The following is a 27720-nucleotide window of genomic DNA, read 5'->3' on the forward strand; positions in this document are numbered from 1 at the left end:
GTTGTTGCTCTGACGTGGTCTCAAAACAATGGGTCTGCCAGGCATGGTGGCTCACACCTGTAATGCTCAGGCTCTAGGAAGCTGAGGCAGGTGGACTGCCTTAGTGCTTGTATATGTTACATATAAGACCAGGTCAGTCAGCAGATTTTCTTCTTAAATCTCAAAAGATCAAAGCACACAAAATGTATGACATAGAAATTAGGATCCATATCAGAGAAAAGTCAAATCATAAAATTCCAAAGAAAAACATACACTCTTCATTCAGCACCCATGGTTTTGAATACTTAAGCCAGGGGTCTGCATTTTGGAGGGTTTGGGCCAAATGTAGCCTGATGTGTGTCTTTGTATAACCTGTGGGCTAAAAATGGTTTCGTATTTTTAACGGTTTTTAAAAACCGAAAGAAGAATATTATTTCTTGACTTGTTGACAGATGAAAATTATGTAATACTGAAACTTGAAGAGTCCATAACAAGATTTTTGTGTGTGTGTGTGTGTGTGTGTGTGTGTGTGTGTTTAGACAGAGTCTCACTCTGTTGCCTTAGGTAGAGTGCCACCCAAACTCCTGGGCTTAAGCAATCCTTTTACTTCATTCTCCCAAGTTAGCTGGGACTACAGGCAACCACCATAACACCTGGCTAGTTTTTTCTATTTTTAGTAGAAATAGGGTCTTACTCTTGCTCAGGCTGGTCTTCAACTCCTGAGCTCAGGTGATCCACCTGCCTTGGCCTCCCAGAGTGCTGGGATTATAGGCCTTATCCACCACACCTGACCAAGCTCAGGAAGGAGAGAGAGACCTCATTCAGGATTTTTTGTTTGTTTTTTGTTTTTTTAAGAGATGGTATCATCCTCTGTCACTCAATGCAGCCTCAAACTCCCAGGCTCAAGCAGTCCTACCTCGGCCTCCCAAGTAACAACAATTACAGGTATGTGCCACCACTCCCAGCTAACATTTTAAAAATAACTTTGTAGAGGCTGGGTCTCACTACGTTGCCCAGGCTGGTCTTATAATGATGGCCTCCCAAAGTGCTGGGATTAAAAGTCATGATCATAGAACCCGGCCCATAAAAAAAGTTTTATTGGGGCCTACGTGTTCCTGTATCTTTGCTACACTGTTCTGACACTACCACAGCACAACTGAGCAGCTGTGATGGAGACTGTTTGGCACGCCAGGCTTATTTACTGTCTGGCCCATTCAGAACAAATTTGTTGACTACCGATCTAAGCCATTTCTTCCGTGTCCCTGTACTGATTTAAATTTAAGTGTGAAGAAGGGAACAAAATAGCCTTTCACCAAACCAAAGACATGTTAGCCGTAAGAAGAAAAAGATGCCCCTTCTCTGTTCCACACTGGTCAGCTTCTTGGCACCTGGACACCTAGGACCCCCACACTCCTTCCACATCACAAGGCAGCCCCCACCCTCAGACCTCACCACCCACACAGCTTTCAAACCTAGCATTTGTCCCACACAGACCTCTTTGGGACGTCGATGTTCCTGGAGACAGGCCTGTAGGCCAGGGCCTGCTCTCCGTTCTCTGGCGCTGGCACCTGGGGACTGGGGCCCTGCAGCTCTGCCAGCCACACTTCCTCTGCTTTGCAGCAGATCTGTAACTTCTGGTCCAACAGCCAGACGGTCACCTGGTCCTCTGCCCAGCTGTGCTGCTCCACCAGACCTGGGCACTCCTGGCCCGAGTACCACACGTAAACCTGGGGCAGAGGAATGGCGGCAGAGGTCAGCACGGTGAGTCCCACCCCCAAGTCCTCCTCTACCCACACTGTGCTCTCTCTCACCTTCCATTCAAGCAGATGTTCCCAGTTACTGATTCTTCGCCAGAATAAGTCCTTATAAACTCTTTAGACTGGAAGACAGTCAGTTTCTACGATTTCCCCTGAGCCTGGACTGTGTCCACCCTCCTGACCACTTTCCCCGCCTGCCTCCTCGGAAGTGACTTAACTACCCGTGCCCACCTGTCGCCCTCAATTGCTCAGACCTGCATTTGTCCTTCAGAGGATTCTGAGTCTACCTGGGGACAAGCTGAGAGAAGTAGGGACAGGCTGACCCCTCTCTAGGGGGTACCTGGAAGCTGGAGGTCACCTTCCCTCAGGAGAAGAGAGGCCTGGGGGGCAAAAAGGGGACAGAAGATAGAGCCCCTATTTGTGGGGGCTTGAGAAGGCAATGGAAGGAAAACTCCTTGCACCTGGATCTCGTGACATCAGACAACCCTGACACAGGGGAGGAGACACTCGAAAAGGAAATCTGCACTGATTCCCAACGAAACGAACATCTTCATCTCTTGAAAACAAATCAGTAATTCAAGACGCCGTCTTCTCTGACTCTCATGAGCCTGAGGTACCTTCCCATTTTGTAACGTCACAAACCAAGGAAGACTAAAAGAAACTGAGTTACGGCCATGCTTCCAACTGAGACTTCAAGTAGGCCAAAGCCCAGAACATCAGGTGCCAAGTCCTGCACCTTCTCCTACAGACAATACGGACTTGCAGGGGCCTAGACCTGCTGGTGACAACACATTCTCTCAGGCAGTACAAAGTGACTCAAACCAGTGCAAAGACAGCTTCCAGCCGATCACTTGGGCACCCCTGGCCTGCCCACACCAAGCATCCTGACACCTGCGCACACTGGGATCAACCTACCTTCTGCCCAGGCTGAAAAGCCATCTGGTGAAGGCTTGAGGTGCAGGGAGCCTTGAGAACCTCCCTGGGCTGCTCCTGGCAGGCAGTGTCCTCAGAGGCCAAGAAGGGCTGGGGTGCAGCCCCCTCCAGCAGGGGCTCCAAGGGTGGGACAGGCCCTGATGCCCCATCGGGGGCACTGGGTCCCAACACCCGGGCTCCCAGGAGGGATCGCTTCCCAAGGCGCCGGGACAGCACGCTGGCCATGCTGCTGCTCTCCTGCAGGAGGAAAGGGGACACTGAGTCCTGTGTCCATCATCCAGAAGAATCAGGAAGCCTTGAGAATGGAGCCCCACACACAAATGGAGCAAGAGCCAATGGGTGTCCATTAAAATGAATGAAATATTGGGCGGTGCCTGTGGCTCAAAGGAGTAGGGCACCGGCCCCATATACTGGAGGTGGTGGGTTCAAACTCAGCCCCCGCCCAAAAAAACTGCAAAAAAAATTAAAAAAAGAATGAACTATCTTAAAGTAACTTTTACCATTTTTCATTTTTTTTGTGTGTGGTTTTTGGCCGGGGCTGGGTTTGAACATGCCACCTCCGGCATATGGGACCAGCGCCCTACTCCTTGAGCCACAGGCACCACCCACCATTTTTCCTTTTTACAAAAGTACTGTCCATTCCTAGAAGGACATTTAGGAAATTCTCATAGGCACATAGAAAACAAATCATTGACAAACCTGCGCCCCACAGATCCCCCCTCATCCTGCACGGTAGTCTTTGCTCCCTTCTACACACGTAGTTACATAATTTTATTTACAGAAAAATGGGATCTTCGTTGGGTAAACTGAATTTTCACTTACCCATGTAAGTTTTCCAATCTCATTAAATATTATCCTATAAGCACACATTTAGAAGCCACGTGGTATTTTCTTAGGTGGCTGCAACATTGCTAATTAAACAAATTCCTTATTATTGCACTCAGTGGCTGTATTCAGTGTTTTGCTGTCTGAACGGCCCTGCCTGCAGGGAGGCCTCTGCACACGCCCACATCACCCACGGCTTGCCCGGGTGGACATCCTGGACGTGATCTTGCTGGGTACACACACACGCTCAGGCTCAGTTGGCTTCAAACCATGACGAGTCATAGAAACAAACCAGGATACTCTCCGGATCTTACACTTGAAGAGACTAACGCTGAGGATGTACGTGTCTTATAGGGATCTCAGGATGTATCCTAGCAGGGATCCGGGCTGCCCCTGCTCCCAGGCCCAGCTCTGCTGGCGGAAAGGGGAGAAGCCAACCCTGCACTTTGCTCCCACTGCCCTCCTCCTACAGAGCGCAGCGCCTCACTCCTCACCTCTGCTGTTCCAGGCGTTCCATTTGCTCCCATTCACGCATTCAGTTAATACTGAGGGATGGGCATGTATAGGCATAAAACGCCAGCTTTCCACACAAGTGTTGGCTTCCCTGCCAGGCTAATGCCATCCAGTCTGTTAAAGCTCGCTCGGCATCTCCCTGGCCCCACCCCCTCCCTTGGTCTCGCTCACACCAGGAAGACACCCGTCAACACGGCTCTCAGCTCAAACTGTCTATGGACAGTTCTATAAACCTCTTTACTTCTTACTCCTCTCTAAAAGTGCCTCGGGGCTTTGATCGGGTCCCATCCCATCTCCCGGATCCTGGCCTCCTCCCGAACCATCCCAGCAAGGTACGCTGGCTGACATTGCCACGATTGCAAAACAGGAATGGCACAAAGAATTTCAACAGATAATAAAGCTGCAACTATTAAGGAAAGAAGTACTGATTTTCATGAGCATTTTACTCAGAGCTGCAAAGGTGAGACTCTTAACGACACAGAATCCCCACTGTGAGTTCCCTAGAAAGCACAGAAAAGATCAGGAAAGGCAGGAGCCACGGCCTGTAGGCACACTTGCTGGCCAGGTGTCTGGTGACGTCATACCCAACAATGACTCAGAAACCATCATTGTAACAATAAAAAGAGAGAAAGCGTAATGAGTAGGTTCTCTACCACTACACACACAAAAAATGTATACGCAAGCTAAATCATTTGTAAAGACTCAGGAACCTACCTGCCTTTGTCCCTGAAGCTCAGGCTAGAATCAGAGCTTCCCACTCTGTTTAATTGCTGTGATAGGACCTAGAGGGGAAGCCGCAATGCCATATGGCAACATCAGAGGGCAGCACCAACCCAACAAAAGAGGCTATGCTTTTCTTGGCAAAAAAGAAAAAAGAAAAAAAAAAACAGTGGCCACCCCCACTTTCCAGAGCAGGAAGTTTGGGGCTTCTACCACTGAAAATGAAGAAAGGGTAGTTTCTGGAAAATTCCTGGGCTCACAGACTTCAGATGGCGCCTCCTGGAATGTTTGGCGATCAAATCCTGTTTTTGTAACTCTTCTTTTTGTTGTTTTAATTTTTTAAATGCTTTTTACTTTCTATTTTGTGAGCCTGCACCTTGCAAAGCCTGCTGGATTTGCATCAAGTTGGTGAACCTGCCCTCTTCCGGCTGGTTCTCACGTGTCTGTCCTCCCTTTCTTTCTCTTAACCAGCCAGAATTCCACACCGAAACGTTTCATTAGTTTGATAGTACTCCCAAATATTAATTTTTAAAAGCAGAAGAGAAAGGAGGAAGGGAAACTGCCTTTATTAAGTGCACTGGCTTTCATAAACTGTATCTAATTTAATCCTTAGAACAACTGGCGATACTTGGGGCCCTGGGTTAGCACTCACATCTGTCTGGTGTCAAAGGTCAGGATCCTGCTGTTATTCCAGTAGGTGTGGGATCTAAAAACTCTCATTTGCCTTTCATCTACATAGCATCTTTTTCCGCTATGTCAGTGAACCTTGACAGTAAAAACAGTTCCTGATCTGAAAGTTGATACTTCATTTCCTCCCACATCTTAATTCCTTGAAAAATCTCTTCCTCACTTGCCTCTTACCTATAAGATAAAGGTCAACTCTTTAAGTCTGACCTCGCTTGGCAGCCCAAGTTGCTGGTGAGCATTCAGTAGCCAGGTCTGGAAGACTTTTATATACACACTGCACTTTGCTGCTGGTGGGGGGGGGGAATGTGATCGACCCAGTGAGTTAGGGAAATCTTCAGCCAAGTTCATACCTGGGATTAACAGCAGAAACCCCAGACGTTAAGGGATGCCTCTCCTGCGTTAATCAGCACACTTGTTAGGCTATTATGGACCTGACTCCATAGATAACACACAAAAACAAGAGTCTTTCATGGACTCCATGTGAATCAGATAGTCGATAAAAATTCTGGGCCCGAGCAACTTTTCAGAATGGCCTGCCTTACACCTCTCACCTCCTCCTCTCCCCCGGAGGCTCCTACCAGTCCAAAGGTGACCGCCTGTCCCTTCCGTCACTCCCCCACTGGTTTCTTCCTGGGGAGCTATCAATGGTCCCTATAAACCAACCATCCCCTAGCTTGCCGTATGGTTCCAGAGCAGCCAAGAAAAATCAAGAAACATCTAATTCTGAGTAACAACAACAGCATTTCAACATGCCGTCAAATCCCATGTGATGATTTTACATTGTCGACTGACGGAATTCCTTGATTGAAACAAACTTGTGCTAAAGACTTCTTGATACAGTTTTAAGGGGACCCCAAAGCCCTACTGCTGTCATCCATAGGGGGTTAGCCACCCTAAATTTTGTATTTTGGTCAATGTCCAAATGGGGTTAGCCCTTGCCAGGCTCAGCAAACATACCCCAATGTGCTAATAGCCCTTAATGAGGACATCTGCCATCAGTTAAATAACTGGAACAGACAGAACAGTAAAACAAACTCTCTGTGGTTCAGAGTTGCAAACTGCTATTTGTCATGTGACCGTTGCCGGACACCCACAGGTCTCTCCACACATACGTGCGTGCACTCACGCGAGACGGCTGCTGCTCCTGCCCCCCAGGGACACCACAAGCCATGACATCACCTAATGGCACTTGCAGGACACGGGTCATAAGCCAAAGTGATTCATTACACAACTACTTTCTTTTCTTTTTTAAGTTAAGGAGAGTGAAGTTTGGAGCAAGCCTCCTACTTGCAAAAGCGTGGGTGCTTTGCTGCCCCCCAAACGGAAAAATTACAGGTCAAGGGAAGGATGTCCTCCCTCTGTTAGGAGTTTCAGATTCTCTGCTAAACCGCAGCTTTCTGTGTATTTTATGATCCCCACTGGATCCTGCTGCAAGAACAACTGTTTGAGTTTTCAGTTCTTTAGTTAATAGTTTACATATCATTCTTAATCTTTCATTAGGAAGTTGCCAGTTTTTTTTTCTTTTAAATCTATAACATTTTAGCTTAAAAAAAATGTTTTTCAGTGTGACGTTCTAAACTAACCCAAAGGCCAAATGCAGCAGAGCACAGCTCTTATTTTATAACAAAATTCCATGGAGAATAGGATTTCCAAACAGATCATTTTCAGCAATTCTTAGTCAACATCTCTGTGGATAGATGCAAGCCTAGTGGTGAGTAAATGCAAATATCTTTATGGTCCTGCTGGTTTGCAAGTCACCCCTGGAATCTTGGCAGAAGCAAGTTGTCACATCCCATCAGCACCACACAACTGCTACCTAGTGGTTCTCAGGCCTTATATATGTAATTTTTTTCTGGAATGCCTTCACCCGGGGTGGGGCAAGACTTCATCTTGGTAAATGTATACGGATCTTTTTCCTCGCTGAGAGAAAATCCCCAGCCAAATGCAACTAAAGCCCTAAGCTAAAACTTCTAGATCTTGGAAATCATTTCTCAGGTCCTGCTACATCACTTTCAAAAATCAGTGTCAGGTATATTTAAGATTTTCACAGTACTGTACAAGCTTGAGATACTCAGCACTGAGGACAGCAGGGATTGATTCAACAGTAATCAGTCGCCTGGTCAGAAAGTGACGATTTGGATTCTCAGGCTGTCCTAATCATGGTCACTTTCGGAATGTTTCTAAAAACTGAATTACGCTGCATCAGTGTACAACAGTTTAAACTACCAGGAAAATTAAAACGGCAGGATATCAGAATTGACAAGGACCTGAAAGAGTGCCCAACTCCCCCGGAGGGCTGGAATCCCCTTGACGGCATCCCCAGTAACTGAGCATCCTGCCTTCCTATTCCTCTAAGTGACGCAATAATGGAAGGAGAAAATAAGGGCCTCGAATCACAGTGCTATTTTCATATGGCAGCAGATGGGCCACAGAAATAGGTCATCTGATCTGGGGTTGTAGTGAATTCTTTCTAGCAAATACTAGATGATCCTGATCAACAAATACTTCTGTTGGTCCGACTGCAAGACAGTCACTCAGTCGAGTAAAAGAGATTCTTTCTCCTTATACCACCAGCAGGAAAGGAAGTGTTTTCACGGTTCTACCTAGGACCAAACGCACTTCCCCTTCCTTCACACCTACCTCCCCACCTGCTCTCAGAAACGGGTGCCCTTTGCTCACAACTCGACTGTGCTCACACTCCTCTGTACTAAACAGACAGTTCTTAGCACAGTGCCGGGCACACAGCTAGGACTAAGGAATCTGTAACTATTTCTCCTAGTACCAACAGGACTGTACCACCCTTAGGCCGTAAGCCCTCTGAGGGAAGGGACCGTATAACCCATCCAGACTTATGATCTGAAACAGATGATCCTCCCAGGGGTGACTAGAGTCCCAGATTCAAGAAAAACATAAGAAAGAACACCCACTATTTGTCCTAAAATGACCACAGCTACCTACAGCAAGGGTAGAATTTACAAGAGCATTCAAACTCGGTCCTAAGACAAGTTTTCTTGAGAGACAGAACAAGACGTGGGGAGCAGGTGTGAGTAAAACCGTGCTTGCAGGCGTGGGTGCCGTGTCAGGGGCTGTCCAGCAGGACTCTGTACGTGCGGGAAGGAGGAATGCACTCTCATGCACACACGCGCAGTGGGGTAAAGGTGGCGTGCAAAGTGGTTAAACCTGATTTAAACTGTGCTAGTACCACTGAGAGTTCCAGCAAGAGGCGGGGAGAAGGATGATTGCTGACCTGGCATTTTACCCAGGGCCAGGACTGGAGGGAGGGGACCAGGAGCTAAGTGTCCCCGGGGAGAACAAGCCTCAGACAATGAGCAGTTCTCGCTGGTAGTTTTCAGGGTAAGCTTTTAAGAGACACACACGTGAACTCAAACCACCGATGCATGTTTGAATGGTGCCTGGGTTTGTGCTCACTTTAACGCACACATTTCGGGGTTTCTTTTCTTTCCTGACCCCAAGCGACTCAATAAAATAGACAGGGACAATATTATACCCGTTACACAGAAAACGGAGGTTCCCCAAGAAGGTCTCCTATTTGCCCCAAATCCCAAAACTAGTTAAACTGTGGCATTTGCAGCCTTCTGGCTCCTCCCTGGTTAGTTTTCTCTTCTTCATGAGTAGAGACCTCGCAATAGGATGGGGCTCAGGACTGCGGGGTGGGGGCCTGGAGGAAGAGAGTGAGTTTCATTAAGAAGGGATGAAGTGGAAGAGTGTCCAACAATAAACAGCAAAAGTAACGGAAGACTGCCACCCAAAAAATACACAACACAGATGGGAGACTTATAAAAGCCAAACAGTCAAGGCTGGTTAGCATTAAGGCCCTGAGTGGGCACTGACCTGTGAGGTGCTGATGTTCAAGGTGCAATCCTCTGACACTTGGCAGAAAGGGCTCCTATGTTCTCAAAAACACGGAAATACAAGCTCTGCTTTATAGGTTTTTTTCCATTTAAGAGGTTAAAGTAGAAACACTATTTGGAACCCAACAGTCATTTGAATGAATAATCACATTCTCTGACGATGCCAAATAAACAAGAATCACTCCAGACGGTGAAATGGTTGGAGAAGAAAACTGGTTTGGAGCTGAGACGTCACTGCATTGAATTATCACCTTCCCTAACAACTGCCAAATAAACAGGCATTGAGGGGAAGATGAGCAGTACCCAGTGACTCACCTGGCTGGACTCAACAGCTCCTAAAAAGGCAGCCACCCCCTCTTCCTCGCGGATTATTGGGGTGCACAGGGCTGCAGCTGCCCAAGAAAGTGTCTTGCCCAGCCTAGGGGCTGGCCGGGTGTGCAGGAACCAAAATTACGGAAGAGAAATCATAGACACGCAGACAAGATCAGCCAACTAGAGACACCCAACCAGAAAAGGTAACAAGCAGGACAGATCGAGCTGCCACAGAAATACCCCTCAGGAATCTGAGTCTCTTCTGGGAGACACGGGTCCAAAATGTAAACCAATGGGAAGTCAGTTGTGATCCTGGAAATTACTAAGTCACAAGATAAGAAACATGTGCTACATTAAGAAACCTGAAATAAGAGCTGGTCCCACAATCTGTCTGTTCCAAGACCAGGATAGCTGGGAATAGTCCCTTCCATGTGGCCAGAAAGGGAAGTCCCAGACTACACAGGTCAACTTTCAATCCAACGAGTCTCCTTTTATTTCTACTCCCCAATTAACTATACATGTTTCTATTTCGAGACAGAGCAAAACTCCCTCCCCCCCATTACCCTGGAGGTCTCCAATCTGCTCTCCAACCTTCAATACTAACAGCAATGCTTCCAACCCACCACGAGTGCAGTGGCCAGGGGGAGAGGGCTGGATACCACCAAGGCACTAAAACTGGAGCATCAAAACAGACACTCAGCAGGGCCAGGAGAGCCCAAGCAAAGGCACACAGCTACACTCACGGGAGCTCTGCCCCGAAAGAGCGGACTGCAGCCAGGGGCAGGGCTCACAGGCCTCCATCTCAGAGCCTCAGTCTCACCACCGCCCTGTAGTGATGAGAACAGAACCTACCCCACAGCACAGGAATCCCCAGATATGTTTCTGTCCCCTGCTCCTGTCTTAGACAGCCAAACAACAGCTTGAGCGACTTGAGGGCTCAGCAGGCCTTGCCCGGCTGGCCTCTAGGAACTGAGCTCATACAGGATACTCCACCAAACCAGGAGTGCAACTACAGACTCCGAAGGAAATCAAGATGCTGACAGGTGAGCCACTGATTAGCTGGAATCACAATAAACTGATTCCAATAAGATAAGAGAAACAAGAAATCCAACCTAGCCCACGTAGAGGCCTGTGGCCAAAACGAACCAAGGCCTTAGAACCCAGCGCCAGCTCAGAAGGCCTTGCCCTTGGAGCCCAAGTGACCTGGCACCTGCTCATCTCGTTTTTGGCAACAAGTCCCAATCCTGCCCGGCTCCCCTAAGCCTACATTTCCGTCTTGGTGCCCAGATGGCACACTGGTGCAGACCCACATGGGGAGAGCCGAACCAGAACTCCAGGGAGAGGGACACCGCAGGACAAAACACCCAGCACAAGCATAGAAAGACAACTCTCACATGTTCTCATTCATACATGGGAGCTAAATATCACAAACAACTGATCTCCTGGAGACAGAGTAGGATGGTGATTGCCAGAGGCTGGGAAAGGCAGTGGGGCAAGGGGAATAAAGTGGGGACAGTGAAAAAATATAGTGAGACAGAATGGGCAATATTTGATAACACAACAAAATGACTACAACCAATAATAAAGTAGGGTGTATTTTAAAATAACTAAAAAACTGGACTGGAATGTTCCTGACACAAACAAATGTTAAATGCCTGGGGCGGCGCCTGGGGCTCAGTGCATAGGTCGCTGGCCCCATATACCAAGGATGGTGGGTTCAAAACCGGCCCCGGCCAAACTGCAACAAAAAAATAGCTGGGCATTCTGGCAGGCGCCTGTAGTTCCAGCTACTCAGGAGGCTGAGGCAAAAGAATTGCCTAAGCCCTGGAGTTGGAGGTTGCTGTGAGCTGTAACAATACAGCACTCTACCGAGAGCAACAAAGTGAGACTGTCTCTACAAAAAAAAAAAAGAAAGAAAGAAATGTTAAATGCCTGAGGTGACGGATACCCCAATTACCCTGATTTGATTAATTTACATTGTATGCCTGTCTCAAAACATCACATGTACTCTCTAAAGATATACAACTGTTATGTACCCATAATAATTTTTAAAAAAAATTTTAAAAGCCCAATGCCTTTAAACTGCTGATATGCAGCACACGGGCCCAGCTCTTGACGACTTTGACGACTCACTGAACAGAATATTAAGGAGCCTAAGATTCAGACCCTGCCCTTAAAAAATCTGGGACTTAATTGAGCTTCCACCTGGTTCACACAGCCAGCACTTGTGTATAAAAGCACTTAATATGCTCCGGAGCTACACTCATATATTTGTGTCGTACAATGAGATGAATGAATGAGCGTTTGCGTCTTTCAGAGAAATGCAAAAAACATTCAGCACACTGAAGCCTGATAAAAACAAAAAGATGGTTTTTAGAATTAAGCCCATCAAGTCAGATGAACATCATGTTCAAATTTTAAGTTTCTGACATAAGTTAAATAAGTCAAAATAAAATGTGTTATGAGTCTTTAAAAAAAAAAGTCTTCTGAGTGACTGGTGATTGAGGGAGACACGTTTCCTCCCCCCAAAACAGAAAGTCAGCTTCAGCTACGAGAAAAGAGACACCATCAGAGCAGATCTTTGAAATATGATGTGGAAAATGACCAGTGTGGGGGAGGGGCCCGCCCAGGGCACAAACCGCTAAGGAAATGCCTCAAACGTATCTTTCTCTGAAGGAAGCCATTTAAGGAATCTTTATGCCCCAGTAATTGCGGGGCTGAGAATGAGCTCAGAGAAGAAACGGGGAGGAAGAAACAGGCTGAACGGGCATCCACTCCGCTCTACCGGGGCCGTCGGGGTGCTCACTCCGACGCTTTTCCTGAAAATTTCCTGAAACCGACAGGGTGGCAGCACTGATCAGGTGACGCTCACTGGTGAGGATATTCTGAGCCCAAGTGACAAAATAAATGGGGATCAATCAAAGAGAGCTTCCAGAGAAGTGAGGGATAAAATCAGCACTCAAGAGGCTGCGGAGACACAGGTGCCTGTGAGCCTCAGGAGGTCACTCCAGGCAGCTGACACCAGTCTCAGCCCCTCATCAGGCCAGCAGGTATACATCAAGGCCAGCAGAAGAAAACAGTGGGATGTTCCCAAGGAATAAAATCACATCTAAGTACTTCATTACAAATGTTATGGAATAGGGTGGTGCCTGTAGCTCAACGGGTAGGGCGCTGGCCATGTACACCAAGGCTGGTGGATTCGAACCCGCACTGGGCCAGCTAAAACAACAGTGTCAACTGCAACAAAAAAATAGCCTGGCATCATGGCAGACGCCTGTAGTCCCAGCTACTTGGGAGGCTAAGGCAAGAGAATCGCTGAAGCCCAAGAGTTTGAGGTTGCCGTGAGCTTGATGCCACGTACTCTACCCAGGGTGACAGCTTGTGACTCTGTCGCAAAAAAAAAAGAAAGAAAGAAAAAAAATGTTATGGAATAAACAGGCAAGAGAGTAATAAGAAACCTTATAGGTAATCTGCAGCCTTTAGAAGACTGATGTTCCTTCTGGAAAGTTCTAATAGCTATCATAATAGCTATCAGAGACTTATATACCAGTCACTTTGCTAAGCATTTCACAGACTGTATCTCATTTAATCCACCATCATCCACGTTTTACAGACAAGTGGAGTCTTAGGGAGGTTGAGAAATGTCCCTAAGGTCACAGAGCCAGCCAGAAAGTGACAGAACTCAAATATGTGTCCCAGTATGTCTGATTCCAAAAACTATATGCTCTTTCCACTATGTTGTAGAAAATTATGCACTGGAAGTCTAGATTAGATGGCCTCTTAAGGCAGTGGTTCTCAACCTTACTAATGCCGTGATGTATTTTCATTGTTACGAAGGGGTCGCAACCCACAGGTTGAGAACTGCTGTCTAAGGCTTCCTTACAATTAAAAACTCAGGTTGCCAAGAGTATGCGGTGTTCGTGGTTGTGGCATGGAAAGGGAAATGGGCATTATGACAGCAGAGCATTGAGGGTGGGGCTCCCCCAGGATCAGGGCTACAATTATTCTTATTTTGCCCTTGTATGAATCCCAAAAACAATGCATAATGAAATCATCAATGTTGCAGACTTCCCAGTCATGTGACCTTGAGCAAACAACCTTACCTTTCTTTTTTTTTTTTTTCTTTTTTGCAGTTTCTGGCCGGGGCTGGGTTTGAACCTGCCACCTCCTGCATATGGGGCTGGCGCCCCACCCCTTTGAGCCACAGGTGCCGCCCAACCTTACCTTTCTGTGTCTCAGTTTCCTCATCTGTAAAATGAGAAAACCATTGGTTGCTACACCAGAGGATAATTTGGGGCCCTAACAAGGCAATGAATTTTTTTCCCCAAAAGTGCCTTGTGGTTTTTTTTGTTTGTTTAGTTGGTTGGATCTCTTTTTTTTTTTTTTTTGCAGCTTTTGGCCAGGGCTGGCGCCCTACTCCTTGAGCCACAGGCACTGACCTTTTCTTTTTTTTTCTTTCTTTAGAGACAAGAGCCTTACTTTGTCGCCCTCGGTAGAGTGCCGTGGCATCACAGCTCACAGCAACTTCCAACTCTTGGACTTAGGCAATTCTCTTGCCTTCCAAATAGCTGGGACTACAGGCAACTGCCACAATGCCCAGCTTTTTTTTGTTTGTTTGTTTAAGTTTGGCCGGAGCCGCGTTTGAACCCACCACCCTCGGTATATGGGGCCAGCGCCCTACTCACTGAGCCACAGGTGCCACCCGGTTGGTTCTTTTTTAAGAGTCACCAAGCTCCTCTTCCTAAAGATTCTGATTCACCCAGGAAATTGTAAGAAAATGCACATTGAATACTGAGCACCATGCCCGGCACATAATATACTATAAATGTTAGCCTTAAAAAAAAGAGAGAGAGAGAAGACAAATTCTGCACAGTGAAGAGCCAAACTTATGGGAAGATGATAAGAGCTTGTACAGGGCAGCCCCTGTGACTCAGTGAGTAGGGCACCGGCCCCATATACCGAGGGTCACAGGTTCAAACCCAGTCCTGGCCGAACTGTAACAACAACAAAAAAATAGCCAGACATTGTGGTGAGCACCTGTAGTCCGGCTACTCAGGAGAATCACCTCCGTCCAAGAACAGGAGGTTGCTGTGAGCTATGTGACAGCACGGCACTCTACTGAGGACAATAAAATGAGACTCTGTCGGGAAAGGGAAAAAAAGTTTGTACAAAGGGGGTAGAAAGGGTGTTAAATTTTAACATCAACAAAGGGCAGGGCAGTGCCTGTGGCTCAGTGAGTAGGGCACTGGCCCCATATACCGAGGGTGGCGGGTTTGAACTCGGCCCCAGCCAAACTGCAACAACAACAAAAAAAAACAGCCGGGTGTTGTGGCAAGCGCCTATAGTCCCGGCTACTCGGGAGGCTGAGGCAAAAGAAGTGCCTAAGCCCAAGAGCTGGAGGTTGCTGTGAGCTGTGACACCACAGCACTCTACCGAGGGCAACAAAGTGAAACATTCTCTCTCTTAAAAAAAAAAAAACAAAAAACAAAGGGCAGTGTAAGAGATTAAAGAGAAAAACCAAAACCATGCCAGAGCTCTGTGCTAAAGTCATGCCCAGTGAGGGCTATGTCACTGTGAATCAGACCATCACTCTATGGTCACGCAGACCAAAAAGAAGAAAAGACATTTCCTCCAGCACCACTGTAACTGCAAAAGTACTAAAAACAAAAAGAAGCACACTGCCCACCCCAGTCCACCTGCCAACAAAATCAGAAAATAGTGTGCACTGCAAACGCTGGTCGGGAAAGATGACGCGTAAAGCCAGAGGCCGTCATCCCGGCCACGTGGGAGGGCGAGGCGCGGGCAAGGTGAGACGTCGAGGCCAAGAGGGCCCAGAGAGGATCTACCAACTGTGTTGGGGGAGTGCAGCCCTAGCCACCAAATCCTGAAATGACAATAGAGGACCAGAGAAGAGATCCCAGCAGACCCCCAGCGAGCATGACTGGCTGCACACTGAGTAGGGACAAGGGTCCCCTGGACCTGAGGCAGAGCCTCAGGTTCATTAACATTGGCATTAGAATCCGAAGGCTGCAAAGGGGCTCTGCCTCTCGCCAGCTGGGTCACAGGGACACCAGCACACAGCCAGCCACAGAGCTGTCTTCGAGAAGGGCACAGCCGCAACCCCCCCACCTTGTTACACTGGCTCCTAACGCAAGGGTTTGACCTGATAGGACTCACACATATTTTCCAGGTGTTCTGCAGAGAGCAAGAGAGGAAGGCCACAAGTGTCAAAAACAGAGACACACGCCGTGCTTCTGGCCTTAACCCAAACTGCTAAGAAGGCAACGTGGCAGCGGTCTAGATTAAAAAACCTGTGTCCCCAACGCCTCACCCTTGGCTCAAGTATTCAAGCTGCATGGAGAAGAGTTACGGGTGTGGTGAGGGTCTCCAGGGAGAGCGGATTCGGTTTAGAATTCCCTCTCCAGTTCACAATGGGCTGCACTCCAGCCTGATTCTTCTCCACACAACCACTATCGACATCTAGGCCAAAGTCCTCAGGGGCTGGCGGGGTGGGGTGGGACGTGGCAGGGAACAGACGGAATTGACCATGGGGCCCAGAGGAGCCCTCCCTGACACCAACCCTTCTCACCAACCAGCACCAACGTCCATGACCTGCAGGGCAGGTGAGCACACACAGCACACTCCAAATCCTGCTCTCATTTTAAAATAACTGCTGAATGTCTGAGCACAGGGCAAACAGACCCCTGGTCTGTATTAACTCTTAAGGGAAGAACTGACCCTGAAATGTGCAATTAAAGTACTCAAGGCCAGCGCAGCGCCTGTGGCTCAAGGGAGTAGGGCGCTGGCCCCTTATACTGGAGGTGGTGGGTTCAAACCTGACCCCAGCCAAAAACTGCAAAAAAAAAAGAAGTACTCAAGGCCAGGCATAGTAGCTCACACCTGTAATCCTAGTACTCTGGGAAGCTGAGGCAGGTGGATTGCTTGAGCTCAGGACTTCCAGACCAGCCTGAACAAGAGCAAGACCCCATCTCTAAAAATAGATGGCCATTGTGGCGGGCGCCTGTAATCTCAGCTACTTGGGAGGCTGAGGCAAGAGGATCTCTTGAGCCCAAGATTACCCAGGGTGACAAAGTGAGCCTCCACCTCAAGAAGAAAATAAATAAATAAATAACTCAATTACCCAGCAATTCTATTTTCTCAGCATCTACCCTCGAGAAAATTCACAGGTGCTGTAAAGAGGCATGGGTGGCAACATTTTACAACAATGTTTATAACAGAAAAGGATTTGGAAATAACTTTAAGTGCCTAACAACTAGGGAAAAGACAAAATAACTAGTTAGCCTTCTGATTCTAAGGGAAGCCAGGCAGGAGTTCTGCAAAATCCAGAAGACCTGTCCAGACAAACAGAGAACAATCACCAAGTGTACTAGGGAGCAGGGGAGGGGAAACAGCAGCACAATGCCCAGGACTGTTCGTGAGTCCTACAGGTAGAAAGGCAAGTAGTCTACAGAGTATCTGAAGACCACAACAAATGCGTGACAGTGTTAATCTCTGCTAGGGTTAGGAGTGGTCTCAAGGAAGACTTTTTGCTTGCTTGGGAAGCTTTGCCCATTCTCTGCAGAGAATGTGTTCATATATTACCAGGATAGTGATAATTCCACTTAATCATTTTAATTTTTTTAAAAAGGAGAAGAAACAGACCCTGTTCGATACATTTCAGTAATGTGTCTGAGGGCAATTTCAACGTGAATCTGGCCTGTGCTTGCAGGAGGCTGAGCACTCGGCCGTGCGTAGCTGTGCGCTGGCTCTGAAAACACAGCTCTTGTTTCCTTATGACAAGCCGAGCTCTGTAACACTGTGGATCGTTAAATTTATATGCTAGTTCAAGGAGGAGGCAGGAAAACAAGAGGAAGCATGTTCAGGGAGCTCCTGGTAATCCAAAGACAGGTCCTAGAAGTAATTCCAGCCTTCCTGACCCAGCACTGAATCTCTCCAAGACAAGAAACGAAAACAGACACACACTCTCTCTCTCTCACACACACACACACACACACACACTCCTCTGATAAGGCAGCCCTCCACCCTGGGCCTAGCTGTCTGTGCCTGGGGATTCCTAACATAAATCCAGAGCTCTTGGGCTAATGTGGAGTAAGAATATGAACAACCCATTAGATAAACTCAAATAAAACATTATTATTTACTTACTGGGGCCACCTAACCATAGAGGGTACTGGCTTTTAAACACACACTTCTCCAAAGCTCTACAAAGACCTCAGAAACACAAAATTATGACCTCAAGATGCTACCAGACAACACTAACCTCTGGTGATAGAAATCAGATTTGTGGTACTTCTGGTTGGGGCTGGGGCTTATCTGGAAATGGTCACAGGGAACCTGTCTGGGGGTGATAGAAACGTTTTGTCTTGATGCTCCTTTGTCAAAACTGATTAAACAGCACACTTGAGATCTGAGTGTTTCGCTGCATGTAAATTATACCTCAATTAAAAAAGAAAAAAAACACTACTCAAACAGAGTTTCTCTCCCAGCTGTGCAGAACTTTGAGCTGTCCTATCAGAAGTCAGAAATCTCTGTTGTGCTATATAAGGAGGCTGAGTACCATGGCGACAGTCGCCATAAAAATAGATAACAAGATTAAAATGGATACAGGACACACGAATGTTAAAACAGCGCACCAAGAGCAATTCATTTTCAGCAGCAGAATCAAAAATACAGGAGAGGGAGGTTTTCGTTCCTCCTATACTTTGAAAAACAGCCACTGAATGGGATTGTATTTACTAACAGAGGTTTATGGTTTCCTGATTCTCAAAGGACAAAAAAGGCTGAGAACTGTTACTTCTTATCATAGTTTATTTTTTAAAAAATTTTGTTAGTCTAACTTTTTCCCATACCTACTGTACGTGTCCCAGGGAACAAATTCACAGCAATTCCACAAGCACCGTCAATGTGACAGACACCATTCGAGGCTCTAATGACACAGATAAAGGAGATCCGAACCCATCGTCAGAGAGTGTACAAAAACTGACTTTAGTCCAAATAACCAAGTTCTGCCTACACTTTTTTTTTTTGAGACAGTCTCACTTTATCGCCCTCAGTAGAGTGCCGTGGAGTCACAGCTCACAGCAACCTCCAACTCCTGGGCTAGGCAATTCTCTTGCCTCAGCCTCCCGAGTAGCTGGGACTACAGGCGCCCACCACAACGCCCGGCTTTTTTTTTTTTTTTTATTGTAGAGACAGAGTCTCACTTTATGGCCCTCGGTAGAGTGCCATGGCCTCACACAGCTCACAGCAACCTCCAACTCCTGGGCTTAAGCGATTCTCCTGCCTCAGCCTCCCGAGTAGCTGGGACTACAGGCACCCGCCACAACACCCAGCTATTTTTTGGTTGCAGTTTGGCCGGGGCCGGGTTTGAACCCGCCACCCTCAGCATATGGGGCTGGCGCCCTACCGACTGAGCCACAGGTGCCGCCCGCCCGGCTATTTTTTATTGCAATTTGGCCAAGGCTGGGTTTGAACCGGCCACCCTCAGTATATGGGGCCGGTGCCCTACTCACTGAGCCACAGGTGCCGCCCTACACTTTTTACATATATCTAAGGCTGCTATTCTTTACGTCAGTGTACCCCCAAAATTGCTTTACTACGTGAGGAAAGGGAACACTCTCTTGCCAAATACTGATTTGTCAAAAGCCAAAATGTGAGTATGAATCACATGGAGCCATAAATCATCTTGTGATAGTCTCCCAAGATGAGATAAAACTCTATTCTCTTTGCAGAGCGAAGAAACTTCGGTTCGTGATTTTGCCCCAGCAGCGCCCCTAATAACAACAGCAACAACAAAAGTAATCCAAAAATATCAGGAACAAAGACCTAGAAATTTTAAATATTCAGGGTGGATTCTAAATAAACCATATATTTAGGTGAAATCTGAGCAAAGTGACTCTAAATAAACATTTCTCCATATAAGTTATAAATAATAAAAATGCAAAAATTAAAAAAAATTAACTCAAACCACAAACTTATTGTCTGACATAAACTAAATATATGCTTTCCTAGAAAGTTTCTTTAAAGTGCTTTCTGGAGAGCAATCAAAATGCTCGGGCTCAATGAGGATGACAAATGCACTATTCCTGGTGACATGTGTCCACCCTGGGGGACACAAAGTGGAAAGGAGAAACTCAAGGGCACTTCTAGGTCCTCCAAGCCACATGGAGAATCCAGCATCTAAGGAAAGGCCCATTTCTCTTTTTTTTTTCAGACAGATTCTCACTATGTCACCCTGGATAGAGTGCTGTAATGTCACAGCTCACAGCAACCTCAACTCCTGGGCTCAAGCGATTCTCTTGCCTCAGCCTCCCAAGTAGCTGGGAGCACAGGCACCCGCCACAACGCCCAGCTATTTTTTGACTGCAGCTATCATTGTTGTTTGGCAGGCACGGGCTGGATTCGAACCTGCCAGCTCAGGTGTATGTGGCTAGCGCCTTAGCCGCCTGAGCCACAGGCACCAAGCCATGAATCAAGTCTTGCTAGCTCATGTTCCTTTTAAATCTTGGCTCCCAAGTTGTTCAAATGTCACATAACCAGCAGAGATCATTTAGACTAGATCTTATGGGTGGATCGCTAAATTTCTGATCCAGGTATGAACTGCTTTCAACTTTTTAAAAGCCTCATCCCAGTCAAGGCTCACATCAAACTCATGAACGACAAAAAAATCCCAAGACTTTTTCCCACATAACCTGCCCTCATCACGCACCTGCACCAACTTCAGGTCAAGGACTGAGTCTTATTTTGTGACTGTAATGCCTAACTCAGTACTTAATACACAGCAGATGAGTACTCAAGATTAATCACTGAGTGACCTATCCTGTCCTTGAAGGATAAAATGTTTTTAAAACAGTAGCATTTTTCCCACTGTGAAATATATACACACAATAGAAAACATAAATAATAAAATAAAAATGGGGAAAAAGGAAAGTCACTCACCTCAACCCATCAAGAAGCAGCCAGTGTTCGTATTTTGGTATTAGTATTATATTTCCTTCCATTTTCTAAGCATTTTCTTTTTAACATTTGAGATCATATTGTGGATGCACCTTAACTTTTAGCAGAAACATTTTTCTTTATTATTTTAAAATGATTCCTAAACATTATTTTTAATTTACTTCATCACATTCCATTATAAAGACACATCCTTCAAAACTCGCACCATTGGGGATTTAGGTATTTCCAATTTTTCATTGTAGTTTTAAAAAAAAAATCTCTATGCATAAAACATCATCTGCATTTTGGATAGGGTCTCAGCTATATCCCAAGAAATGGGATTATCAGAAGATATGAGTACCTTGGAACATCACCATTCAAATTTTTTAAACTTTACATTTATCCCTTACTGAATTTCTTTCCTGTTTTTTGTTTGTTTTTTGAGACAGACTTTTGCTCTGTCACCCTGGCTAGAGCACACTGGCGTCACCACAGCTCCCTGCAAACCCAAATTCCTCAGCTCTAGCCTCAGCCACCGCACTTGGCTAATTTTTCTATCTTTTATAGAGACAGATCTCGCTTTTGCTCAGGCTGGTCTCAAACACCTGACCTTTCTTTTCTGTTTTTGAGACAGACTTTTGCTCTATCACCCTGGCTAGAGCATGCTGGCATCACCACAGCTCACTGCAAACTCAAATTCCTGAACTCAAGCTATCCCCCAGCCTCAGCCACCTCACTTGATTAATTTTTCTTTTTTTTTGGCAGTTTTTGGCCAGTGCTGGGTTTGAAACCCGCCACCTCCAGCACATGGGGCTGGCGCCCTACTCCTTTGAGCCACAGGCACTGCCCTCATTTTTCTATCTTTTATAGAGACGGATCTCGCTCTTGCTCTTGTCTCAAACACCTGACCTCAATCAATCCTCCTGCCTTGGTTTCCCAGAATGCTGGGATTACAGGCGTGAGCCACTGTGCCCTGGCCCAGTTATTTTGTTTTTTAGTTTAGGTCCTTCATTCTAGATGAGTTTGAACCTTGTGTATCTGTGAAATAAGCAATCTCTCCCACCTCTGCACCACTAACAAATCTCATAAACATACCTTCTCTGTCTTCACCCACAACATTGGAAAAATGTCCAACAGATCAAAGCCAAGAACAGAACCCTATGGCACTTTTCTTCAGACCTCGTTCCAGACTGACTCAGTGCCTGTAATTAACAGTTTTTGCATATGATTGTCAAATTAAATTAGTAACACCATCCAGCCCACATTTTACTACTTATGTTTTAATAGGCACCATCGTATCTTAAGAAACTGTTAAGTAATATGTTACTAAGGCCAAAATGTACCATGGCCCCTGGACCATTCCTCTGGTCTAGTATCCAAACCAGTACATGAAACAGGAAATGGATTTAATTGCATACTATTCAGCAAGGTTATCCTTGCATCCTATCTTTGCAAAATGTGCTTCAGTGTCAACTTTCTTTAATGTTGCAAAAGCAGCATTTTCAAATAATTGTATCTTGGCCCTACCTGTAGAAAGTTCGGTAACAGTCGGTCAGTTCCTCTCGTTTGCAGGTCACCTGAGACGCGATCTCAATCATGGGTGGTAAACCAGACTGCGGTAGTCCACAGATTCCTGTGCTTACTTCAACTGGCCCCCAAATCAGGCCACTTGTTTAGGAGTCACTGACATTAACACCAAGCTCCTGAGACTCTCATGTCATCTAGCATTTGCTGGCTGTGACTCACATCTCACCAAGTTATTATCTCGACATCACTCTTAGAGATACGTGCCAGGAGCCACCCCCTGCTCATGCCAGCTAGCAGTAGAAAACGGCAAGGCTTGAGAGATACTGGGGTCACCAGAAATTTGCCTCACAGTGCAGAATACATACAAGTCAAAGCCTTCTCGAACTCCATTCCAATCATCATAAAAATATTTCAAAGTCCCAGCCAGCAGCTTCTCAAAAAGTGCTGTTGACTTGCCTAAAACAAATCCGGTGCACACAAATAGCTCAGATTCCATAATGTCACACTCCTACCAGGAATCCTCCAGTGCCTATCCAGAGCCAATGACGGTGATCCCAGTTCCCTGGCTTGGCATTCGAGTCTCCTGAAAACTGAGGCCACTGAGGCCACAGAGCCAAACGCCTACAGGACTACGCAGAGAATGTAAACCAACTGGAGTAAGGCAACCAAGAGCACGAAGACCCTAAGCCCCACCCTGTACACAGGGGACGCTGGAGAGGGCCACTAGATCTGACTCTTGAAAAGGGCTACAGGGCTGCACCTGTGGCTCAAGGAGTAGGGCACTGGCCCCACATGCCAAGCGTGGTGGGTTCAAATCCAGCCCTGGCTAAAAAACTGGGGGGAAAATAAATAAATAAATAAAATATACATATATATTATATATATATATATATAATTTTAAAAAAAGAAAAGGGTTACAAATCCACAGGTTTTCTGGGCTGTTCCGAATTTTTTGAAACCTTTGTGTAGTCTAAACTATAACATATCTACAGGCTTAAAACATCCCATGGGCCACCTGTTTACAATCCCTACCATGACCCCAACCCACATTTCCAGCCTGCTTCTCCCTCCTCTTTAATAAGAATCCTCGGTTCCTTCCTCTTCCACCAGTACACGGGACACGTTCTTAACTCCAAGCCTTTGCTCACTTACGCCTCCCACCCACCTCTGTGGCACCAGCAGAGATCCCAAACAGTTCATCCCAGCCCTCCTTCCTTAGCTAAAAAGTTCTTCCAAGTCACACCAGCACAGATCACTCCCCCTGTCTCTAAACCCTACAGGTACTAATTTTTCAATTTGTCGTTAATCATCTTGCCTTAATTAAGTGATATCTTCTCTCTCCAACTAGACTGTAAACGTTCCACCTCTGCCCTGTGCTTCCTTCCACCTCCAGCACTAGTCATGGTAGCTCTGCACATGAACAGCTTACTAAATACTTAATGACTATGAAAATCCACAGTTTTTTTCAACCTGTGGGTCATAATTGGTAAGAATGGTTGTATCAACTTAGTGGGAGACAATGGCACTTTTAAATGAAAAATAATGAAACAGAAAATAGAAATGTTGGAGGAAACTGTGCCAAGCAAAAGGTGGGATACTTCTTGCACTTAAATTAGATTTTACATACATGATCGTATATACTAGGTCACTATGTAATTTGTCAATATGGGTCATGGTCAGTACGGTGCAGGTAACACTGCTCTACAATGAGTAAGTTAGAAAAGCTGCTCCATGCAATAATTTTTTTCAGACAGTCAGATATTCCCAATTAAAAAAAAAAACTGCTCCAACACCCCCACACAACACTGTCCCCCACAAGTCCTCCTTCTCTTGTTAGTTCAGTGATCCTGCATCTCAGAGAAACAAGGAGGCTAAGTAACCATCATTACATTCTCAGCTCATTCTGCAACTTTTTGCAATCATCATTCAAATTCAGATGCTGCAAGTTGAGGCTTGGGGAATTTGCTCAGCAAATCACTCTAAGTCAATCCTCACAAGAAGAAAGCTGAATTCAAAGCTCAAGGAAAACAGCAGCAGCTCCCCTCTGCCTGTGGTTCCCCCAGGATCCTGGGAATGAGCAACTGGTTGGGGCTGGGATGGGCCAGGCCTTGGGAGGGACAATCTCTCTCTAGGCCCTAAATTTCCTCCCCCCTCCTTAGGTCATTTTGTTTCTCCCCCCTCTCCCCACCCATGAGCAAAGTTCAACCAAGTTTCAAAGCCCAACAATTTACACCTTTAGCAAATCCCACTCTCCTTCCCTCCAACCTCCTATCTCACCCTCAAGACAAGCAGAGTCCACAAGCTCCTCCTCTTCGGAGCCCAACTGCCAAGAGTTGTTTCTTCAGCTTTAGGGTTCAGCAACAAGCAATGTAATCCCAACGGCAATACTGGAGGCCAAGCAGAATCCCTTCGATTCAGACCTTGAGTCCCACTCAGTAGCACCCTCCACTGCCCCTGTTACCGAGAAGACTCTGCACTTATCCTCGAAGCGCTTTCCCTCTCCTCGTCTTGGCAGCCTCTCCACCATCCTCCTTGGCTTCCCACCAACCTCAGCACAGCAGCTGCTCACAGGACACCCTTTGGATATCTTAGCAGATATAAGAAACTTCACTACAGCCTAAGCAGCCGGTTACTTCTCTTCTAAACACACATTTCTGATTTTTCAAGTTACCAACTACACCACAGTTCTGAGGACCTGGTGTATAATCAATTTCCAAAAAGCATTAATTTCCATTCATCTCTTCCCTTCACCCGGCCTCTGTAAATAGATCGTTTTGACAGTAATGTTTCTAAAACCTCCCCTCATTTCCAATTATCCTAGTCCAAACCCTGGATACTCCACACTAGAACAGCCTACTAACTGATGTGTCTCCCAACACAACTCCCACAAACCTTTCTAAATACTCTTTCACGGTATCTGTCACTCCCAGTACACACAGGGTGAAGTGCAAGTCCCCCATCTGGCTTTCTAGGACTGTCACAATCTCAACCATTGTTCCTCTCCATCTTTATCTCTTACTTTACTGTTCGAGAAACATTCCCTGGTCTGGCCAAGGCCATTTCCGTGCCTCTCGGGAAAGCCACAATTATTTCCAGTTGGTGGCCCATCTCATGGGCCTCACCATCCTGGTGATCCCTGCCCACAGCTCCCTTCTCTGCCCTCTGACATCACTATTTCCATACCTTGCATTTGACAAATGACCATGAACTACCATGCTCAAGTCTCTCTGTCCCTTCAACTATGAGCCCTAGGGGGGAATCATCTCCTATCTTTTGCCTCCTGCCTCACTGAGATAACTGGGTAAATTTCTGCTCCAGAGGCTTCTGCAACCTCTGCCACCTGTTACTTCTTTTCTTTTCGTCTTTGCCCAACTTCTTTCAAGACGTGTAGTACTCCAAGTCCCTTCCCCACCTCCACCATTCCCTTCATCTGATAGCCCCCTGACCCCAGCTTACACTAACTTAGGCAGCGGCAGCTCTCAAATCACTTCCACCTAGTGCAGCGGCTTCCTGCAGCCTGAGGTGGCTTGTCTCCCCCACCTCCCAAAGGACCTGGCATCCTGCTGAAAACACACAAGCTCCTCAAAAGGACCTGGGCAGTGAACTGAGGGCTGCGTTTCCCTGTGTTTCAAGTTCCTTGAGACCAGGTACCTCTGTTTACACAACACCTCAGAAGGGTGTCAAGAAGGCCTTTAATACCTGTTGATCACTCACTTTGACACAAACTGCCCCAGTTGGCTTTTCCTAGAAAGTGGGGTGCAAAGAAGCAATGACCATCTCTAGGTACCCTCCCCAACCCCCACCCCCGCGTCGGCCAGTCTGGCATCATGGGAACGCTGCCTAGTCCTCCAGAGCCCCCAGGAATTGATCAGCAAGGAGGCGACAGCACCCCTCTCCGCCTGGGAGGAGGGCTTCGTTAGATCTCCGAGTCAGCTGAGTCCTGAACTCCAAGCAGAGAAGAAAACGGTACCTTTGAAATTGTTTGCACATGACAAACTCCTCGTCCAGGCCCCCAGGGGACACCCCATATGCCCACAGTGCCACCCGCAGGGAGGGTGGGGGAGGAAGACGAGGGGTGAGGCGGGGCGGGTGGGAGCGCGCAGAGCGCACGGGGGCGCCGGCCAGCACCGGAGGAGGGTGCGGGGCAGCCCGCGGGCCGAGGGTGTGTCGCGCCGCGGGTCCCGCAGCCCAGCGCTCGCCGGAGTGGGCAGGAACGCGCGGGGCGCCGGGAGGGCTGGGCTGGCGGCCCAGCCGGAAAGGATCGGGAGGGGGCAGCTTAGCCGGTCAGCCGGCCGGCGAGAGGCGACTCGGGACACCCGTCCAAAGTTGGGGAGGAGGCTCTGATGGGAGAGCCGGCGACGGGCGAGATAAACAAGGCGGCGCGATCGAAAGCCGCGGCCACCCCCACCCCGCCACCCCCGGCACCGCCGCAGCGCCCCCGCCGGGCCGCGCCGGCCTCCCAGGCCCCCGGGCCGCCGCCCCGGCCCCCGCGGCGCGCCGAGCGTGGGAAGTTCGCGGCCGCCCCCGTCTCCGGCTGCGGCGCCGCCAGGTCCCCGCGCGGCTCACCTCGGCCCGCCACGAGCAGCGGCGCGGCCGGGCGGCTTCGGCTCGGGGGGTGGGACTCGGCTCCGGGCTGCAGCTGCCGCAGCCCGCGGCCCGGCTCCGCTCCGGCCGCCCGCCCAGGCTCGGTTCGCGCCCACCTGGCCGGCCTGCCCTCCCTCTCCGGGACACTGTGCTCACGTACGCGGCCGCGGCCACAACCCGGCCCGGATTCCCGCCCGGGAAGGGAGCGCATGAGCGCGCCAGCCAGCGAGCGAGCGAGCGAGCGAGCGGGAGGGACTCAGGACACACCCCCGCTGCCCGCGCCGGGTCCCCAGCTCCGCGCGTCCCCGCCCGCCCCGCGCGCTCCCTGCCGCGCGCGCCACCCCACCCCACCGCCGCGCACCTGGGATACGCACCCCGGACCGCCCGTACACAGTCGGCGCTCAATAAGTGCCCGAGCGACTCCTGGCGCACATGCGCACTTGAACCTGACCGAGTTGTGACCCCCCTCCTTCCGCCCCCAAGTCGGAACCGGCAGCTGCAGTCCCGAACCAAACTTGAGTGTTTGCTTTTTTCCAGGGAACTGCAAACCGAGCCAAAGTTTTTCGCTGTTGTTTTTCCAGGCCTGGCTCGGGGACGGGCTTCGCTGAGAGAGGCCTAGCTTGCCCCAGGGCGGGAAGGGAAGCCAGAGAGCTGGGCAGCCACGGACCGGAGCTGGACGGGGGCGGCGGGGCCCGGAGCGTGTGCGAACGCGCGAGGGAGGGAGCGCTGGAAGCCAGCCTGCCCATTTTCCTTTTGACTTAATGTTTTCTTCCCCATTTCATGACATCTCACTCCCTTGTAGTTGTAAAATGAGGCGTTATTTACTGTTTCTGGAATTAAAAGGAAGAAAGTTAACTATTAGTCTTCAACCCTTATGTAAACAATTCTGGTTGCTTTTGGCACCGTTAGGCTCTGGCGTTTGGATAATTTGTAACAAGGGGAATTGAAGCTGCTCCACTGTGTAGCTCTGTGTTTTTCATTGATAAGACCAGAGTCACAACGGTAGTGAGGGGGCCCAGGGTCTGTGGGGGTGTGGGGGGGGCATATCTATTTAC

At 47.9% G+C, this 27720-nt stretch overlaps 1 protein-coding gene across 5 annotated transcripts in view; it reads right to left on the reverse strand.

Moving 5' to 3' along the window:
• ZNF395 (zinc finger protein 395) overlaps positions 1-27418 on the reverse strand; it is a 40153-nt gene extending 12735 nt beyond the window's left edge. The window contains exons 1-3 of one of the 5 annotated variants that reach the window (XM_053578432.1): positions 27333-27418; positions 2652-2906; positions 1474-1706 (exon numbers count right to left, since the gene is read on the reverse strand). In XM_053578432.1, the coding sequence (XP_053434407.1) occupies positions 1474-1706; positions 2652-2894 (476 nt within the window). In that variant the 5' untranslated portion in view covers positions 2895-2906; positions 27333-27418. Of the gene's footprint in view, positions 1-1473; positions 1707-2651; positions 2907-24358; positions 26081-26647; positions 26804-26825; positions 26868-27039; positions 27081-27332 lie in introns of those variants that run through there. The other 4 variants (XM_053578430.1, XM_053578427.1, XM_053578429.1 and 1 more) reach the window with 4 other exon arrangements.
• Positions 27419-27720: the final 302 nt, after the last annotated feature.

The sequence above is a fragment of the Nycticebus coucang genome, chromosome 24, assembly GCF_027406575.1.
Source record: "Nycticebus coucang isolate mNycCou1 chromosome 24, mNycCou1.pri, whole genome shotgun sequence".
Classification (NCBI taxonomy): domain Eukaryota; kingdom Metazoa; phylum Chordata; class Mammalia; order Primates; family Lorisidae; genus Nycticebus; species Nycticebus coucang.